The sequence below is a fragment of the Lithobates pipiens genome, unplaced genomic scaffold (assembly GCF_037356315.1).
Source record: "Lithobates pipiens isolate NorthernLeopardFrog02 unplaced genomic scaffold, aLitPip1_a1.2 Scaffold_16, whole genome shotgun sequence".
NCBI classification, from domain to species: Eukaryota; Metazoa; Chordata; class Amphibia; order Anura; family Ranidae; genus Lithobates; species Lithobates pipiens.
The window spans coordinates 269654078-269675605 of NW_027507748.1; the positions used below are offsets into that span (position 1 = coordinate 269654078).

Sequence of the window (21528 nt, forward strand, 5' to 3'; positions counted from 1 at the left end):
AAGAAGCTTTGTTTATGGCTCGTAAGTCCATAGCTACTAAATTGATGAGTCCATCATCCCCTAATGTAGCCCAGTGGAAATCATTTGTTAAAAAAATAAATACAATTCTTTATGAAAAGTTAAAAATGGGAATAGGGACTGTCGCCAAAAAAATTCCATAAAACTTAGGACCTATGGTGTAATTCTACTCTCATGGTTAGTAATAAGAATACTTGTGCTCTGAGCATATATCCCTGAATAGTTATGGCGAAACGTACGATTGACAATCGTTAAGGTGTTCAGCCCCGTCCAGCTGTATTGTATTTCAGTCTGTTCGAGATGCTGCACCTGTGCCTCCCAGGCACATTAAAACACCTAGACTGGGGATAAGCGCCTAGTGTGCATGTGTACAAAAACTCCAAATGCAATCAATCATACACTCTCATGTAAGTTGCCATATTATAGTTTATATATTATATTTAAATACTAATGAACAATGCCTCTCATTAATTAATTGTATAAATTCCTCATTTTATTTTTTATACTTCTCTAATGTTCTGTATTTTTTTTTTGATGTATCTATGTCAGTGCTTGTCATCTGCCATGCTCCATTGCATCGCCCTCCCCAATATGAAACCCGTGACCTCTCTTTCATTATCTACTTGTCTATGGCCTAGTGCTGCCTCCCCTTATACACACCAATGCTGCACATATGCCATTTTATCAACCATCACCCCCCCCCCCCCCCCCCCACACTAAAATTTAAAAGACAATTTGGGCACTTTAAGAACTCCTAACTGTTATTTCATAGTTTTTTCATTTTTCTTGCCTTGTACTGAGCTTGCCCTGCGTGGGGAGGGAGGAGAGATGCACACCCACTGATTGGGGCATGTCATCTTTTGTTGCGTCCTCTCTCTCCCCGCTCATGGGCTGCGGTGCAGTATGGGAACTGTAGTAGTTTGAGCCTCCTGGCATTCCAATGACTCCAATCATATGGCCAATCATACAGCAATTGCATTCTTATATATAGTGCCTTCATATCACCTTACATTGCTAGGTACACCAAGGGTAGCTGTGCCACGAAACAAGTAAAACTTTATATGAAAATCTCTCCTCTATTTTCTAATTCTATGGTGCACTCTTGCAGTTTCTTACTATGTTCCAAAATCCAGTTAAATTGTTTAATGATATTTCCTGCTGCTGCCTGTGTGGGTAACTTTACCCCCTCATTTGTTGAGGAGGGCAGGTGATCTGCAGCATATGGCCACCTTTATATTTAAGGTGACCTACTCTTTATTATTCTAACCATCAATATGAATGATTTATTCTCCTTGCATCTGTTCTGAAATCTAGATTCATGTAGCTTATACCTAAAAAAATCTCTATTTTATTCTCTGCAGTTACTCATTATACACTCTTCTCTACAGACTTAGGTCTGTAGTCCAGGCACCCTTGGCCTTTCTCTAATTATTGCTTTTATTGATGTAAGTAAGCTGTGTTCTCCCCCGGCATATATTATCATCTTACACTAGCACATTACCTGTAATCACTTTTGCTCATGGTTTCCTTCAGTTTTTCAGATGCTAACCATCTTAATCATCACCATCCACGCCTACTTATAACTTATAATTCCTCCACTTTATCTCTCCACCCAGCACATTCATCTTCCTTTACCCCCCCACAACACCCACTCCCCTCCTCCCCTCCCCACCTCCCTCACTTTCCAACACTACCTCCCCATTTGGCATCTCCCTATGTGCACTAACCAGTAATGTTTTTTTTCTGAATCAACACTGAGTCGCAGGCAAAAGATCTTCATATGGGTGAGCGACTGGTGATCGGCATGGTAGTAGACAGCCTACTCTACCGTACCCTTATTTTTTATAATTTACCTTATCTGTATTGTACTCTAAGTCAATTTAATGTTTTTAATTTCGTTTTGTTCTATGCAGTGTTACATCTATTTGTTTCTAAAACCTCCCCTGATGAGCCCAGAGTGGCGAAACATGTCGGGACAATAACTCCAACGTTACTGCTGAGTGACTAATTATATCAACCGTTTTGAACTCTAGATGTTTCCTTGTACAATAACACATAACTTATATCAAAGACCTTTTAACTATATCCTGTATGTAATAATAAAAACATTGTAATTTTTTTATACCTACTGTGGAGTATTGAAATTACTTCTTCCCCTTTTCTCTCTGCCGCCACCCCCAAAAAATCCAGCCAAAAAAATGTCCCTTGTCCATACCTACTCTTGTCATTGTCAGCTACCCATATTGCTACTTTCCATAGTTTCAGAAACATATTTATTGACTGTAGCTACAAATATAAATACATACATACACATATACATTCATGAACAAAAATAAATTTCCCAGAAAAATAAATAAAAAAATGGACCAAAATAAAATACAAAAACTCTAAAATCGGAGTATGTAAATATGTATATAATGAGTTCTGCTTTATTATAACATTACTCTGTCCAAAAGTCATATTTTAGCTGAAGAGTGACATGTGAAGCTATAAATAAATAAATAAAAAAACATACCTGTTTAGCGTAGGAATGTTCCCTCTGCAATGAAATTAAAATAATTAATGATGTACTTATATATTTTAATAATTTAAAGCCTTAATACAGACAAAACTTTTTTTATGCATTGTAATAAATAGGGAGCAGTTTAACCTGCAAAAGGAGCTGTCTTTCTGTTCATCCAGAAATTTACACAGCTCCAATATTATTTCTGCAGATAAACAACTTTTATGGGTCTTGTACTTCCCCCAGCATGTGACTGAAAACAGGAGCAGCAGATTGCTATACCTTTCTATCAGCATGTTCCATGTTAGCATATGTGCTCTGCTGATCATGGGCCTGCAATAGGCTGAGACAGGTCAACTTAAAGCAGAACTAAAAAGGTAACAAAAAATTGCAAACAGCCAGGGTCTTCAATGCAGAAGGGACATAGAACGTGTGTCCCGGGATTACTGAACTCCTGTGCAGGAGCAACGTCATCCTCTGCTGACCAATGAAGATGGCCAAAGACTGGCAGCCGGAAGAAACAGTCAGGAAGAAACCGCTGGGGACAACGAGGGACCTTGTGGGCATCAGAACGTTGGACCTACTGTAAGTATTTTTACTTTTAGTTCTGCTTTTAAGATACTTACAATGATTGCATTTCAAAATACATTTATTGATCTACGAATGAATACAGAGCTGCAATGATGTGTGTGTGTGTGTGTGTGTGTGTGTGTTTTATATCTGCCTGGATTTCAGACATAATAAAATACCATTTATGCTAAGCTTTATAATTTAATAAAAAAATAAATTAAAAAAACGTAGATATTGGATGGCAAGGTTGGCAAAATCCGACTGTACAAATTCCCTGTGTTTGAGTATCACAAAATCGAATGAAGATCAAACTGTCTAGCAATCAAGAAATTAGTAGATTCAGTCACAAATTAGGAAACCATTTCTTATGTGTAAAGCCTTGTACACACGATTAGATTTTCCAACAAGAAATGTTCAGTATAAGGCTGTTGGTGGTAAATCCGACTGGGTGTATGCTCCATCGGACAACTGTTGTCAGACTTTCTGCCAACAAATGTTGGCTAGCATGTCTTTAAATTTTCTGGACAGATGTGTGTTGTCGGATTTTCTGAGCGTGTGTACACAAGTCCATCGGCCAAAAGTCCAAAGTACAAACGCATGCTTGGAAGCAGAAGCAGCTGGTCTTGGAGAATTAACATTCGTGACGTGGCAAATTATGAAATCTCCAAATGCATTGCACAATTCTCTTCTTCTTCTTTAATGGGATAATAATGAAGCTGCTTTGCTGGTGATACTGATGGAGTCATTGCAAACAAATTTTCAAAGGCTTTTTTTTTTCTAGTGATATCAAGAATATTATTATTATGGTATTTTTTTTTTTATTTGGGAAATTACCACAACACCATTATCCCGTAATTTTTAAGATCAAAGATACAACTATGTTGGTGTCCCTTATCAATTTTACATTGTATTTTTTTTAATGTAACTGCCTACTTCCAAAATGTAATTTGAAGTAAAACACATAGCCAAGTATTATGCAACATAATTTTTTTATTGTGCATTAAAAAAATGTAAAAAAATAAAATTAGACATGCTATCTGCCAATAGAATTTAACCAAAAAGTGCATTCTATGCATCCAAAAATATAGAAAATATACCAAATCAAATCATTATTCAACCAAAACAAAAATGTCAAAGCAATAACTCCAAGGCCAATAATAATTAACACGTTATCTCCTCCAATGCCGTAACATGTCTGGTTGACGAACGGCCCTTCAGAAACTAGCTGAAAAGCATGAAATTAAAAGCACAAACTGAAAATCGCTAAATAAAAAACGTGAAAAGAAAAGCACGAATCAACGCTCACCACTTCTACTAACAAGAAGTTAGCAAAGGGAGCCCAAAGGGTGGTGCTAAAGAGCTGAAAAAACACAAAGTACGTCACTATGTTCATAATTGTTGGCCAACATTTGTGTGACCGTGTGTATGTTTTGTTGCCGGAAAGTCAGACCATGTGTATGGGGCATAACTTTTTGCAGTAGTTAGAACAAAGACTGCAGTTGTCACAACAGTGGCAGAGGATAAAAAGAACGGAAGTTAGATAGCCCCTTATTTTTTAACCACACTGCCTAAAAAAGTGTGGGTTCCCCTCCCAGCATAAGGGAGCTGCACAATGTACAGCCAAAGCTAAGAAAATTGGTCTAAAAATGACCACACACTAGTAGAAGTTCACTGGAAATTTTTTGTTTTGAGAATATTTGTTTGAATAACCAGTAAGGTCAAACCAACGTTTGTTTTGTACCACAGTGATGAAAAAATTGGAAGGAGCAGGATGGAAATTCATCTAGTTGAAAAAGAAATTCTAACAGTGAATATGGTTTCAAACTGAATTTTAAAAGCAAAATGTTTTTGAAGTACATTCAAATGAATTTGTTATGTGACATCATTGAATGTACCGATTCAAACTATAGTTTGAAAATCTGCTTGTGTATGGCCAGCTTAGGACAACTGATCAGACCTCTGTTGCTTTAGAAATCTGAATGCATTTACATAATTATACATTTATAAAAAAAAAATGTTGTATGCAGAACACTGCTGAATTGGTTTTAAAGTTATACAACTCTGGAAACCGCTTTGCTCTAACTGGAGCCAACACTTTAAATTTCCTCCTCCGTTACTGAACATCCTGTGTCATTTATTAACCAGTAAAAGAAAATACATACATATGCAAATGTTAGCTGTAAGAGGATGATCACACTTCGCTGTGCATTATATAATTTTTTTCGCACAAGAAGCAGAGACTAATGGGGTATAGAGAAGAGCAGAGGAGAAGTTCACCACAAGCACATCTACTGCTGAGAAGTTAATGATGTAGACTCAGTTCTATGTACAAGTAAAGGTCTGTGACATATTGAAGCGTACAGGCTGTGAAATGCATAAACAAACTGCAAACACTGAGCTAATATTATATATATATATATATATATATATATATTTTATTATAATATTAAAATATATAAGTAAGTACACCCCTCACATTTTTGTCAATATTTTATTATATCTTTTATGTGATAACACTGAACAAATTATACTTTGCTACAAAGTAAAGTAGTGAGTGTACAGCTTATATAACAGTGTAAATTTGTTGTCCACTCAAAATAACTCAACACACAGCCATTAATGTCTAAAAAAACGCTGGCAACAAAAGTGAGTACACCCCTAAGTGAAAATGTCCAAATTGGGCCCAAAAATATTTTGTGTGGCCACCATTATTCTCAAGCACTGCCTCAACCCTCTTGGGCATGGAGTTCACCAGAGCTTCACAGGATGCCACTGGAGTGCTCTTCTACTCCTCCATGATAACATGACGGAGCTGGTAGATGTTAGAGACCTTGTGCTACTACACCTTCTGTTTGAGGATGCCGCACAGATCCTCAATAGGGTTTACGTCTGGAGACATGCTTGGTCAGTCCATCACCTTTACCCTCAGGTTGTCTAGCAAGGCAGTGGTCACCATGGAGGTGTGTTTGGGGTCGTTATGTTGGAATACTGCCCTGTGGCCCAGTCTCTAAAGGGAGGGGATCATGCTCTGCTTCAATATGTCACAGTACATGTTGGCATTCATGGTTCCCTCAATGAACTGTAGCTCCCTAATATCGACAGCACTCATGCAGCCCCAGACCTTGAAACTCCCACCACCATGCTTGACTGTAGGTAAGACACACTCGTCTTTGTACTCCTCCCCTGGTTGTTGCCACAAACGCTTGACACCATCTGAACCAAATAAGTTTATCTTGGTCTCATCAGACAATAGGACATTGTTCAAATAATCCATGTCTTTAGTCTGCTTGTCTTCAGAAAACTGTTTGCTGGCTTTCTTGTGCATCATCTCTAGAAGAGGCTTCCTACTGGGACGACAACCATGCAGACCAATTTGATGCAGTGTGAAGTGTATGGTCTGAGCACTGACAGGCTGACCCCCCACCCTTTTCAACCTCTGCAGTAATGCTGGCAGCACTCATACATCTATACCTCTGGATATGACGCTGAGCACATGCACTCAACTTCTTTGGTCAACCATGGTGAGGCCTGTTCTGAGTGGAACCTGTCATATTAAACTGCTGTATGGTCTTGGCCACTATGTTGCAGCTCAGTTTCAGGGTCTTGGCAATGTTCTTATAGCCTAGGCCATCTTTATGTAGAGCTACAATTCTTTTTTTCAGATCCTCAGTGAGTTCTTTGCCATGAGGTGCCATGTTGAACTTCCAGTGACCAGTATGAGAGAGCCAGAGGGATAACACCCCATTCACACATGAGATCTTGTAACACTAACGGGTAACATGACACCAGGGAGGGAAAATGGCTAATTGGGCCCAATTTGGACATTTTCACTTAGGGGTGTACTCATGTTTGTTGCCAGTGGTTTAGACATTAATGACTCAGTGTTGAGTTATTTTGAGGGGACAGCAAATTGACACTGTTATACAAGCTGTACACTCACTACTTTACATTGTAGCAAAGTGTCATTTCTTCAGTGTTGTCACATGAAAACATATAATAAAATAGTTACAAAAATGTGAGGGGTGTACTCACTTTTGTGAGATACTGTGTGTGTGTGTATATACATACATACACACACGCAGTGTAGAAAATATACATTCCCCAGATTATTTTGCTTGGCTCACAAATGGAGTAAGTTGCAAACCACATTTTCAATGTTACAGTAAACTAGTCCACCATAAATTCATGTTTTTTTTTCTTGCTAAAAGTGCAGTCCTAAGACCCAAGTCACCTAATGACTTCTTGTATCCTTTCATACTTCATGTGATTGTAGCCGTATTAGTGCAAATAAAAAAAGTATCACGGACAGCACTCAATTTTCTCTGTGTCCTTTCAGAATGCCAAACAATTGTTTTCTGCTCTACTACTGTCCAATGTGACGTTTGACTTATCCTGCCACAAAATTGTTGTTTCATCTCAAACTCTCTCCTTAATTTCAAATAAATAATAAATCCTAAGGAAGTAGGCACCCCTGTGAAACAACTGCAGATACGTCGTTATCATGTTTCCACATTTACAGTCATATTATGACAGGTTGTGCGCTGCAACTGATCAAAGCTAATATGGCTTCAGTTACGCTGAATGGGCTTCGGGCTGCCTGTTTCAGGAGCCCTTATGCTCAGAAAGAAAAAAAAAATGTATATAAAAAAAAATTCCATTCAGGTAAATATGAAATACTGCATAACACTATTATGTAGCCTTTTATCAAGCTAGCAGGTGCAACTCTGGTCTTCTTTTTACATCATCAGCATGATGACTTTACTGTTCTGCCCCTTTTTTACAGAACTAAATGAATTATCAGAACAGCAATTCATGCCTTATCAGAACACTGTGTCCCAGGTTTATGGAACACAGAGGGAGCTGCAAAGCAAACAATTATGCTGTACTGTCTCCTTAGATAATCTATAGCACTTTAAGAATCAAGTACTGCATGTTTATTTGTAAAAATAAACTTATATAGACAGTAGCCTCTTCAGCTGGCTGGCTTTTCCAGGTTCAGAGAGCCAGCTCCCGATGATGTGTCGGGATGGCCACTCTTTGTCTCAACCTGCAGCCTTCTAAGAAATGTGACCCGAGTATTCCCGGAGGCTGTACAACCAGGGCACGGCCAGAGGGGAAAAAAAAACAAAAAAACATTTGTGATTGTGAAGGAAGGGGAGTTAAACGAAACAGACTTTCATATGGGAATTAAGTTCTTAGGCTCGAGGTCTCATACAGTGGGACTGTTTATAAATGTTGCTGCAGAGAACTCGGAATGTGCACCACATGTGTGTCACAAGTTCTCAGCTGCACCAGATTTTGCGCTCTCCAGTTTTAGTAAATTATCTCCATAGTGACTGGTAAATTTGGGCTGGGTGTCCAGGCTTCAATTACCTCTGGCCACAAAAGGATTAATAAAGCATTTTTTTCCCATTCTCTTTACAATGCTTGTATGTTATTTTACTTACATAAGGGGTCTAAAGGAGACTGTAGCAAGAGTGGTTTTGAGGGACGACTGAGTGATCTCTATCAGTGTGCATTCACACTAACAGTTTTAACTGTAGTCTGCCCTGAGCCAGTTCATTTGTGTAATGTGAGTGCTCCAAGCCATGCCTGGGAATGGTTAAAGGGGCAGCTGCACTTGCTTTCCTCCCCCAACCCGCCCTCCGCTGCCACATTTGCCACCTTTTGGGGGGGGAGTGGTTACCTGGTTTTGACAGGTACTTGCTCTCACTTCTGGCTGAGCTTGCCACTGCAAAGTCATACGGAGGTTCAGCTCCCCTTCTCCTGCCGATGGGCCAGTCATGTGCAGTAGGGTAACACCTGTGAAGCTGCAAGGCTTCACTGCCAGATCCCTTACAAGAAAGGGCAGCAACAGCAATGAGAGCCAATTGAAAAAACAGCTGAGTTAAAGACACCGCTGGATTCGTGGACAGGTAAGTGTTACAGTATTAAAAGTCCGCAGCTACAATATTTGTAGCTGCTGACTTTCATTTTTTTTTCTAAAGGAGCCTGGAGCTCCTCTGTAAGTATATAATGCCTAGGACCACATGGAAAATGTGGTCCTCACCACTATTCCCCTGTGGTCCAGTACAGTTGGTTTTAGTGTGAGTGCAAACTGTGCTCAAGCACAGAACCCTATATAGATCACTGAGTATGGAAGCAGAGATTCCTGTGGTCTGTTTTGCATAGGTGATGATGTAAGGGGGCTCTGTAGCCCAGTGTGAGTGCAGACCATCGGGGGGGGGGGGGGGGGGGGGAGGAGAGAAGGGGTCCAGACGAACTTGTGTTCAACCATAACTGGTGTGAATGCACCCTAACTTCACCACCACCTAATAGAGATCACGCATTTCTACACTTAGCTTTATATACATGTTCCAAAAATGGATCCAGGTTCTACTGCCTTTCAGAATAAACTTTTCTGGCTGCATTCTTTATCAACCAGCAAACCGTAAATAGGCAGTAATACCATACGGTTTTATGTGTGGTTCTGCCATAAGCATGTCATCTATGAGAAAGACTCTGATTACTCATGTATACAGGTCAAGGTACTTATGCCAACTAGCAGATGATAATGGCAAACTAGTGCATTTGTTGAAGCAATCCTCTGATCATCACTCTGATTACAGTGAAGCGCATTTATCAGAGTGGTTCTCATTGTGAGCGATCGTATTAATATTCCAAACCAACAAACAGAGATCTCTCCACAGACAACAGTAACACAAAATGATGAATGCAAGTAAACACTGTGCTGCGCATTGAACAATTGAGTACTCTTATCTCCTATCATTTTTCAAATGTAAAATAGGAAAACGGTTAAGGCTTGGTCCTCATCTGACTAAAGCAGTAGTTTCCAGCCCAAATCTTCAAATATTTGTGACATGTGGGGGTTGATTCTGGGGCAAATTTCCTTGCAATGTAAACAGCCTATTTCCCTTTGTGCAATGCTATAGGAATGCTTTACTAATCAAATGTTTTGTAAATTATACAACAGAACAGGCTTAATAATCCAAAAATCAACAGAGAACATGATATTAAAAAAGGAACTGCAGTCTGCTCACATAATTTGTTTTAAAAACATCTTTGCCATTCTAAAGTTTCCCTTGAACCACTTTGCATATTATTTTATATATATAGTAGTACCTTGGATTACGAGTATAATCCGTTCCAGAAGACAGCTTGTAATCCCAAAGCACTCGTATATCAAAACAAGTTTCCCCATAGGAATCAATGGAAACTCAGATCATTTTTTCTTTCACCCAGTGCCAAAAAAATGTGCACACACATAAAGAGTGAAACACAAAAAAGTGCAATGGGTACACAAGCCCTCTGAAATCAGAGGGCCTTGCCCTGAATCCCCTGAGGCATTAGGCTCCTGACAGGAACAAGGGTGCTTAAAACATGGTCCATCTGGCCGAAACCAGACAAACCCCTTTTTCTGGAAGGTCTGCTGAAACAGACCCACCCAAGTACTAGGTAGGGCTCCCCCTGAGGGGAGACCCCATGAAAGAGGATGAACTAAGCCAGAAGGACATGTCCACCCCCTCCCAAGACTTTCAGTGCAGGCCCGAGGAACTGCTACCCTACTCATCACACATGCAAACAGTGTACCAAACATAAAAACATGACAAACAAAGGGAATGCATAAAAAGAAAGTGGGGGAGAAGGAAGTAGAGGAGAGTGAAAAGGGTGGCCATTGTGCAATACAATGGCCAGGCCCTACAGCCATGTAATTTGTTCCACAGCCACTGCTTGTCTATGCAGTACCGCATGTGGCCAGAGGTGTGGGGGGGGGGGCGCCAGAGACACTCAGAAACCCTAGGGGAAGCTCAGAGAGACTCCAGAACAGAGTGTTTCCGAGTGTCTCCATGTGTCACCAGCACCCTCGCACCTCTGCCTAAATGCGGTACTGCACACCCCAGAGGCTTGACTCCTGCTCGTCTTGTGAGACAAAGCTCGCAAACTGAGTCAGGATTTAAAAAAAACAAAAAAAAAACAGCTTCTATTATGAAACGCTCATAAACTGCATTACTCGCAATCCAAGTTTTTACTGTACTGTGATTCTGTACTTGCCAATATGCTGCAGAAATCTCCCTCCACCAAGTCTGGCTGCATCCATTTTAGTTGAAGCTGCTGCCTGTTCACTTCCTGGATTTACACAGAGGCACACCCCCTGCAGCTCTTATTGGCCCTCTTATGATTCACCCCTTCCCTTCCTGGTAAACTCTAACAAGAGTGAGAGAGAGAGAGATGTGCATGATGTCATACGCCTAGGCTTTTTACCAGACAAGAAACAGGAAGTGGGCTGCATAATTTACTGGCAGAAAAAAAAAATTTTTACTATCCAAAAGTTAAAACAACAAGGGAAGAAGATTTAATTGATGGAAAGTTGAAAAAATTACTGAAGGTCCGCTTTAGGTTTTTTACTATTTTTTCAACAAATCATACTGAAACATTTTGTGGATTCTTGTAGACTACAAATGAACAGGCTTGAAGTGGAACTTTTGGTAACTTTTCAAGTCTGCATGAATAAATTCCGAATATACATCAGCAAACAGAAAGCCAATTCCATTATCATGAAAGGCAATCTTTGAACTCTAGTCAAGTGATTGCATCTAGGCTGAGATTATGTCCATTAGTCAGCTGCAGAAAGAAGGAAACATGTCCTCAGTCTCATCTTCCCTAATGATTAGATTGCAACATTGTAACTTTGTAGTAAGTCAGAGAGAGAAGCTGTGGCAGGAGACTAATATTTGTAAACAAAGTCAAGAATGACACAGGCAACACATTTATATGATTGTGTCATCATTGAGCTTGAATCAGGTCTAGGAAGCAGATGTAGAACTGGATGAACAAAGATGGTGCTGTTTTTTTGACGAGAAAAGCAAATGAAAAAATTGCCAGGAAGAATACTGTGGCCTCTATGATGCAGTAAAAACATACTATAACATAAATAAGGCTGCTTTCACACAGGCATTTTTCAGGTGCTAAAGGGCTAAAAATAGCGCCTGTAAAGCGCCTCCCCTGGCACCCCAGTGTGAAAGCCTGCGCGCTCACAATGTAGTGGGTTTACTTGTAAGATGAGAAAAAAAGTCCTGCAAGCAGCATCTTTGGGGTGTTGCGGGAGCGGCGAATACACCACTCCTAAAACACCCCTGGCTACTGAAATCAATGGCCAGCTCTGCCCAAGCTGTGCTTTTACCCGTTTTTTGGCTGCTAGCAGGGGCTAAAAGCAGCCTGCTAGCGGCCGAAAAGTGGCACAAAAACAACGCTAAAGCACCGCTAAAAATGCAGCCGACGCCATCCACCCCAGTGTGAAAGTGCCCTAAACACATATAATATAGTTTATATTACTGTATAGTGTATATTATATTAGAGAAATAAAATTATATATAGATATATATCTATAGCTATATCCATTTATATGTATATATACATACACAGTATCTCACAGAAGTGAGTACACCCCTCACATTTTTGTAAATATTTTATTATATCTTTTTATATGACAACACATGAGTGAGTGTGCAGCTTGTATAGCAGTGTAAATTTGCTGTCCCCTCCAAATAACTCAACATACAGCCATTAATGTCTAAACCGCTGGCAACAAAAGTGAGTACACCCCTAAGTGAAAATGTCCAATTTGGGCCAAAAGTGTCAATATTTTGTGTGGCCACCATTATTTTCTGTCAATGCCTTTACCCTCTTGGGCATGGAGGTGAACAGGTTGCCACTGGAGTCCTCTTCCACTCCTCCATGATGACATTACGGAGCTGGTGGATGTTAGAGACCTTGCGCTCCTCCACCCTCTGAGCATGCAGCACCGATGCTCAATAGGTTTTAGGTCTGGATACATGCTTGGCCAGTCCATTACCTTTAACCTCAACTTCTTTAGCAAGGCAGTGGTCGTCTTGGAGGTGTGATTGGGGTCGTTATGTTGGAGTACTGCCCTGCGGCCCAGTCTCCGAAGGGAGTGGATCATGCTCTGCTTCAGTATGTCACAGTACGTGTTGGCATTCATGGTTTCCTCAATGAACTGTAGCTCCCCAGTGCCGGCAGCACTCATGCAGCCCCAGACCATGACATTCCCACCACCATGTTTCACTGTAGGCACACTTGTCTTTGTACTCCTCACCTGGTTGCCACCACACATGCTTGACACCATGTGAACCAAATAAGTTTATCTGGGTCTCATAAAACCACAGAACATGGTTCCAGTAATCCATGTCCTTAGTCTGCTTGTCTTCAGCAAACTGTTTGCGGGCTTTCTTGTGCATCATCTTTAGAAGAGGCTTCCCTCTGGGATGACAGCCATGCAGACCAATTTGCTGCAGTGTGCAGGGGACTGACAGGCTGACCCCCCCCTTCAACCTCTGCAGCAATCATACATTTCCCAAAGACAACCTCTGGATATGACGCTGAGCACGTGCACTCAACTTCTTTGGTCAACCATGGTGAGGCCTGTTCTGAGTGGAACCTGTACTACCGCTGCATGGTCTTGGCCACCGTGCTGCATCTCAGTTTCAGGGTCTTGGCAATCTTCTTAAAGCCTAGGTCATCTTTATGTAGAGCTTTTTTTTCATATCCTCAGAGAGTTCTCTGCCATGAGGTACCATATTGAACTTCCAGTGACCAGTGTGAGAGTGAGAGTGATAACACCTGAGACCTTGTAACACTAATGAGTCACATGACACAGGAAGGGAAAATGGCTAATTTGTCCCAATTTGGGCATTTTCACTTAGGGGCATACACACTTTTGTTGCCATTGGTGCCATTAGACATTAAAAGCTGTGTGCTGAGTTATTTTGAGGGGACCTCAAATTTGTAGTTATGCAAGCTGCACACTCACTACTTTACATTGTAGAAAAATATTATTACTTCAGTGTTGTCACATGAAAATATATAATAAAATATTTACAAAAATGTGAGGGGTGTACTCACTTTTGTAAGATGCTGTATCTAAATTATATATATATATATATATATATATATATATATATATATATATATATACACACACACACACACACACACACACACACACAGCAAGTAAAAGAAGTATTGAACACGTCACCATTTTTCTAGGTAAATATATTTCTAAAGGTGCTATTGACATGAAATTGTCACTACATGTTGGTAACAACCCATGCAATACATACATACAAAGAAACCAAAACAAATAAGTTCAGCAATTAGGTTATGTATAGTAAAATGGAATGACACAGGGAAAAAAAGTATTGAACACATGAAGAAAGGGAGGTGCAAAATGGCATGGAAAGCCAAGACACCAGCTGAAATCAGTAATTAGAAAGCAATCTTGCCTCTTGTCAGTGCAAAATAATATCAGCTGGTTCAGTCTCAACTGACGGCCTATAAAAAGGTGTCATTACCAAGGTGTCGCACAAGAAAAATCTCATGATGGGTAAAAGCAAAGACCTTATTGTTGCAAAACATACTGATGGCATTGGTTACAGAAGGATTTCTAAACTTTTGAATGTTCCAATGAGCACTGTTGGGGCTATAATCTGTAAGTGGAAAGAACATAATTTCACCATAAAGTGAAAATAATTATCAGAAGAGTTGTCCGAGAGCCAAGGACCACGTGTGGAGAGCTTCAGAAAGACCTGGAATTAAGTACAATTGTTTCAAAGAAAACAATAAGTAATGCACTCAACTGCCATGGCCTGTATACACACTCACCACGCAAGACTCCATTGCTTTAGAAAAAGCATGCTGAAGCTTGTTTAAAGTTTGCTGTACAACATTTAAACAAGCCTGTGAAATACTGGGAGAATATAGTCTGGTCACATGAGACCTAAATTGAACTCTTTGGATGCCATAATACACACCATGTTTGGAGGTCGAATGGCACTGCACCGCAACCCAAAAACACCATACCAGCAATGAAGTTTGGAGGTGGGAACACCTACCAGGATGATGAAGATGAAACAAAGGTGGACATTTCAGCAAGACAATGATCCCAAATACAAAGCCAAGGAAACTCTCAAATGGTTTCAAAGAAAGAAAAGCTGCTAGAATGGCCCAGCCAATCACCTGACTTGAATCCAATAGCAAATCTATGGAAGGAACTAAAGATCAGAGTTCATAGAAGAGGCCCACAGATCTATCAAGATTTGAAGACTATTGGTGAGGAAGAATGGGCCAAAATCACACCTGAGCAATGTACTAGCTTCTCCATACAGAAAGTGTCTTGAATAGTGATGGACGAACTTCCGACGGGACGTTTCGCGAACGCGAAATGCGAACGGACCCAAACGTTCGCGAAACAGAACGTTCGCCGCGGGCCCCATTGACTTCAATGGGAGGCGAACTTTGCAAACCTTCATGTCGAATTTGCGGCCACGTGGTAATTATTAGGGGGTAAAACGTAGTCCCACCATCTGGACAATGACATAATACATGTATGAGGTGAATTTGGGATCGATAACTACAAGCATTTTTATTTTATTTGGGAAATTGTTCTAACAATTCAGGACTATGGAGCTAATGAAGGCAATGGAGGAGAGGGAAGGTCAGGGACCAGGGTAGGCAAAGAAGAGGGTGCAGGAGATGATCACCAGCAGCGTGACATACCGGAATGACACATGCACCGTGATAGAGGCATCTGACAGCAGCACCGTAATACAGAGCACTGACAGCAGCACCGTGACATACAGCGCTGACAGCAGCACCGTGACATACAGCGCTGACAGCAGCACCGTGACATACAGCGCTGACAGCAGCACCGTGACATACAGCGCTGACAGCAGCACCGTGACATACAGCGCTGACAGCAGCACCGTGACATACAGCGCTGACAGCAGCACCGTGACATACAGCGCTGACAGCAGCACCGTGACATACAGCGCTGACAGCAGCACCGTGACATACAGCGCTGACAGCAGCACCGTGACATACAGCGCTGACAGCAGCACCGTAAGCAGCCCCAGGAGGAAGTCAGCACAGCACAGGGATGGTGTGATCCCCTCATAATAAGAACCCCCAGGAGGAAGTCAGCACAGCACAGGGATAGTGTGATCCCTTCATAATAAGAACCCCCAGGAGGAAGTCAGCACAGCACAGGGATATCATAAGCAGCCCCAGTAGAAATATGACACCGCTCAACCTCTTCAAAGAGGAGGGTAGGGGCATATAGTACGGTGTGCTTTTTTGGGTCAAGGAAGTGAGCCAAATGAATTAAGAAGGTCTGTGTGCTTGATTAAAAAAATAGTTTATAGACATATACATGGTCTACTGGTCACATGTGTTGAATTCCTCCGAGATCCATGCCTCATTCATTTTTAGAAATGTGAGGTAGTTAACACTGTGGTGAGCTAGGCGAGTACGCTTATCGGTCACAATCCCCCCTGCTGCGCTGAACGTCCTTTCGGACAGGACACTGGATGAGGGGCAAGCCAACAGTTCGATTGCAAATTGGGCAAGCTCTGGCCAGAGGTCAAGCCTGCCCACCCAGTAGTCTAGGGGTTCATCACTCCTCAGAGCGTCCACATCGGCCGTTAACCCAATGTAGTCGGACACCTGACGGTCTAGGCGTTCCCTGATGCTGGATCCGGATGACACCTGTCGATGGGTCGGCTGAAAGAATGACCTCATATCCGAAGTCACCAACACATCTTCAAACCGGCCTCTTCTTGCAGGCGCTGTTGGATTGGTACCCGCAAATCCTTCTCTGGGAGTGGGAATTGCTCCTCTGCCAGCGCACGCAAAAGCAGAATGCAGCATTTCTCGAAGCAAGGCCTGGAAGTGCTGCATTCTGACAGCCCTCTGCGACGGCGGTAACATTTCCGCCATTTTGTGTTTGTACCGGGGGTCTAAGTACGTTGCCACCCAGTACTGGTCCTTGACCCTCATGCTTTTTATACGGGGGTCCCTATTAAAACACTGGAGCATGAAGGCCCCCATTTGCACTAAAGTGGAAGCGGTGTGGTGGCCTGGCTCCTGCTCATCATCCAGGATAATGTCGTCCTCTTCATTCTCCTCTCCCCATCCACGCACAACAGGGATCCCAGAAAGGTTTAAAGCATGCTCTTCTTGCTCCTGCTCATCCGCCCCGGCACCATCCTCCTCTGACTCCTCATCAGACTCCTGTTGTTGACTTGTCTCAGATAGAGTAGCCCCCCCTGGGAATTCATCCAGCATTGCGACTTCCTCATCTTCCCGCTCCTGCTCCTCCACAGCCTGATCAATGACACGACGCAATGCACGCTCCAGAAAGAAGGCATAAGGTACCATGTCACTGATGGCGCCATGGCTGCGACTGACCAGTTTGGTGATCTCCTCAAATGGCCGCAGAAGTCTGCATGTGTCGCGCATGAGCAGCCACTGGCGCGGTGAAAAAAAACCCAGCTCCCCAGAACCGTTTCTTTCGCAGAGTTCATACAGGTAGACGTTAACTGCACGTTTCTGCTGGAGCAGCCTATCAAGCATATAGAAGGTTGAGTTCCATCGCGTCGGGCAATCGCAAATAAGACGTCTGACCGGCAGATGGTGTCGCCGCTGAATGTCAGCAAGGCGAGCCATGGCCGTGTAAGATCTTCTGAAATGGGCCGAGATTTTCCTTGCCTGCCGCAAGATGTCCTGGACCCCAGGGTATTTGACAAGGAATCGCTGCACGACCAAGTTTAAGACGTGTGCCATGCACGGCACGTGCGTGATTTTGCCCTGTTTCAATGCGCTAAGCAGATTGGCACCGTTGTCACACACCACTTTACCAACTGTCAAATTGAGCGGTGTTAGCCACTCATCTGCCTGTGAACGCAAAGCTGAAAGGAGTGCCGGGCCAGTGTGGCTCTTTGCTTCCAGGCACAACAGACGCAGCACGGCATGGCAACGTCTCACCTGGCATGTGGAATAGGTTCTGGGGAGCTTGGGCGGTGCAGTGGAAGAGACGCTAGCAGCGGAAAAGGAGGAGGCAGCTGAGGAGGAGAGGGAGGAGGATGGAGTAGGAGGAGGAGAAGAAGAGTCAGGCCTGCATGCAATCCGTGGCGGTAAAACCAAATCTACACGGGTGCCACGGGTTACATGCTTGACGGCCGTCAGAAGGTTCACCCAGTGGGCAGTAAAACTGATATACCTTCCCTGCCCGTGTTTGCTAGACCACGTGTCTGTGGTCAGATGTATCTTGGCACCGACACTGTGTGCCAGAGATACATTCACTTGCCGCTGAACATGGCCATATAGCTCTGGGATGCCCTTCTCTGAGAAATACTTCCTTCCTGGGACCTTCCATTGTGGTGTTCCAATGGCCACAAATTTGCGAAAGGCCTCCGAGTCCACCAGTTTATATGGCAGTAGTTGGCGGGCTATGAGTTCTGACAAGCCAGCCGCCAACCGTTGGGCAAGAGGGTTATCCGGCATCATCATTTTTTTACGCTCAAACATTAGGCCCACGGAAGCCTGCCTTTTTGCAGAAAAATGTGAGCTTGGCGTGATGGAAGGTGGAGTGGAGGACAATTGTGAGGAGAGAGGAGAAGGAGAAGTAGAAGACGAGGCTGGACGGTGAGAGCCTGCAGTGTGGCTTTGTGTGTTCCGTTGCTCCCACTGGGCTCGGTGATGGCTGCTCATGTGCCTTCTTAAGGCGGTCGTCCCTAGGTGAGTATTGGGCTTACCGCGACTAACGCGTTGACTGCAAAGATTGCAGATGGCAACGCTATTGTCAGCAGCGGACACGTTAAAAAAAGCCCACACTGCGGAGCCATGTGCCGGTGTCCTGGGAGCGCCAGATGTGACCGTACATGGTCGATGACTCGCTCCTGATACATTTGCAGTCTGCTTTGTCCCTGCTGTGCAATGTAAGTCATTGCTGCTTCTCCTCCCTATCTGCTGGTCCATATCTCCCTCTGAACTCCCCTCCTCTTCCTCTCTTGTGGGCACCCACGTGACATCACTAGACACGTCATCATCAACGTCACCTTCCCCACCGCTATAAGTAGAGATCTCGGAGTAGGCAGCAACACCGGGGACCAACCTCCTCCTTGGGCTGATCTGGGTACTGGCGTCAGACTGCTGAGTAGCGCTTGTTGCTACCTCCTCTTCCTGATCCAATACCAAGAGTGGCTGCGCATCAGAAATGTCCTCTTGATATGGATCGGAAAATAATTCCAGTGACTCAAGCGGAAGGTATGTGGTGGTGGTGGTGGTGGTCGTGTTGTTGGTGGTAGTGTCTTTGGGGGTGCACATAGCAGAGAGTGAAGAAGAGGGTGCAGATCGAGAGGATGAGGAGGGTGCAGAAGAGTAAGGCTGAGCGAGCCACTCAACCAAGTCTGGTGCATCCTTTAAAGTAATTGAACGCACCTTCTGCAACTTCCCACTTTGGCTCAAGCCTGTTGCTCCTGCCCTACCCCTACCACCCCTGCGGAAGGGCCTGCCTCTTCCTCTGCATGTCATTTTTTAAATGACCCTGTGACAAAACTCTTAGTCCCTATACCGCTGAAGGACTGCTGCAGTATAGGTGAGCGGTCAGCAGTGGTGCACGTCAACCCTATCTATTGTGGACCTATAGCGGTCCTTACAGAACAGCAGACTGTACCGCACTCAAGCCTATGTACCGTAGCACCCTATACAAGGTTACCAGTCCTTATAAGAACTTTTGTGGACCAAGCAGGTTGTGTATTAGTGTTTAGCAGACTGTACGTCAGTCCCTATACCGCTGAAGGACTGCTGCAGTATAGGGCAGCGGTCAGCAGTGGTGCACGTCAACCCTATCTATTGTGGACCGATAGCGGTCCTTACAGAACAGCAGACTGTACCGCACTCAAGCCTATGTACCGTAGCACCCTATACCAAGTTACCAGTCCTTATAAGAACTTTTGTGGACCAAGCAGGTTGTGTATTAGTGTTTAGCAGACTGTACCTCAGTCCCTATACCGCTGAAGGACTGCTGCAGTATAGGGCAGCGGTCAGCAGTGGTGCACGTCAACCCTATCTATTGTGGACCGATAGCGGTCCTTACAGAACAGCAGACTGTACCGCACTCAAGCCTATGTACCGTAGCACCCTATACCAAGTTACCAGTCCTTATAAGAACTTTTGTGGACCAAGCAGGTTGTGTATTAGTGTTTAGCAGACTGTACGTCAGTCCCTATACCGCTGAAGGACTGCTGCAGTATAGGGCAGCGGTCAGCAGTGGTGCACGTCAACCCTATCTATTGTGGACCGATAGCGGTCCTTACAGAACAGCAGACTGTACCGCACTCAAGCCTATGTACCGTAGCACCCTATACCAAGTTACCAGTCCTTATAAGAACTTTTGTGGACCAAGCAGGTTGTGTATTAGTGTTTAGCAGACTGTACCTCAGTCCCTATACCGCTGAAGGACTGCTGCAGTATAGGGCAGCGGTCAGCAGTGGTGCACGTCAACCCTATCTATTGTGGACCGATAGCGGTCCTTACAGAACAGCAGACTGTACCGCACTCAAGCCTATGTACCGTAGCACCCTATACCAAGTTACCAGTCCTTATAAGAACTTTTGTGGACCAAGCAGGTTGTGTATTAGTGTTTAGCAGACTGTACCTCAGTCCCTATACCGCTGAAGGACTGCTGCAGTATAGGGCAGCGGTCAGCAGTGGTGCACGTCAACCCTATCTATTGTGGACCGATAGCGGTCCTTACAGAACAGCAGACTGTACCGCACTCAAGCCTATGTACCGTAGCACCCTATACCAAGTTACCAGTCCTTATAAGAACTTTTGTGGACCAAGCAGGTTGTGTATTAGTGTTTAGCAGACTGTACCTCAGTCCCTATACCGCTGAAGGACTGCTGCAGTATAGGGCAGCGGTCAGCAGTGGTGCACGTCAACCCTATCTATTGTGGACCGATAGCGGTCCTTACAGAACAGCAGACTGTACCGCACTCAAGCCTATGTACCGTAGCACCCTATACCAAGTTACCAGTCCTTATAAGAACTTTTGTGGAACAAGCAGGTTGTGTGTTAGTGATTAGCAGACTGTACGTCAGTCCCTATACCGCTGAAGGACTGCTGCAGTATAGGGCAGCGGTCAGCAGTGGTGCACGTCAACCCTATCTATTGTGGACCGATAGCGGTCCTTACAGAACAGCAGACTGTACCGCACTCAAGCCTATGTACCGTAGCACCCTATACCAAGTTACCAGTCCTTATAAGAACTTTTGTGGAACAAGTGAGTTGTGAATGTTTAGCAGACTGCAGCAGAAGGGCAGCAGTCAAGTATAATATCCTTTCTATATTTGGAAGAAAGAATATTATACATGTACAAGCCTATTACTGTACCACTGATACCAGTCCTGAAAAGAACCTTTGTGGAACTAATAATAACAGCAAGTCTTTAAAATTACCCTCACTGCCTGACAACACTGCTTCCTTCCTGTCCCTATACAAATTGGCAAAAAAAGAGAACGATTAGTGGTTACTGGAACAGCTCTTTTGTGGACCTTGATAGTAACAGCTAATGATGATGA

General features: G+C 43.4%; 1 protein-coding gene across 2 annotated transcripts in view; it reads right to left on the reverse strand.

The window, feature by feature from the left end:
- ACACA (acetyl-CoA carboxylase alpha) overlaps positions 1-21528 on the reverse strand; it is a 480408-nt gene that overhangs the window by 248300 nt on the left and 210580 nt on the right. For both annotated transcript variants that reach the window (XM_077481395.1, XM_077481394.1), the window contains exon 29: positions 2534-2557. In XM_077481395.1, the coding sequence (XP_077337521.1) occupies positions 2534-2557 (24 nt within the window). The remainder of the gene's footprint in view (positions 1-2533; positions 2558-21528) is intronic.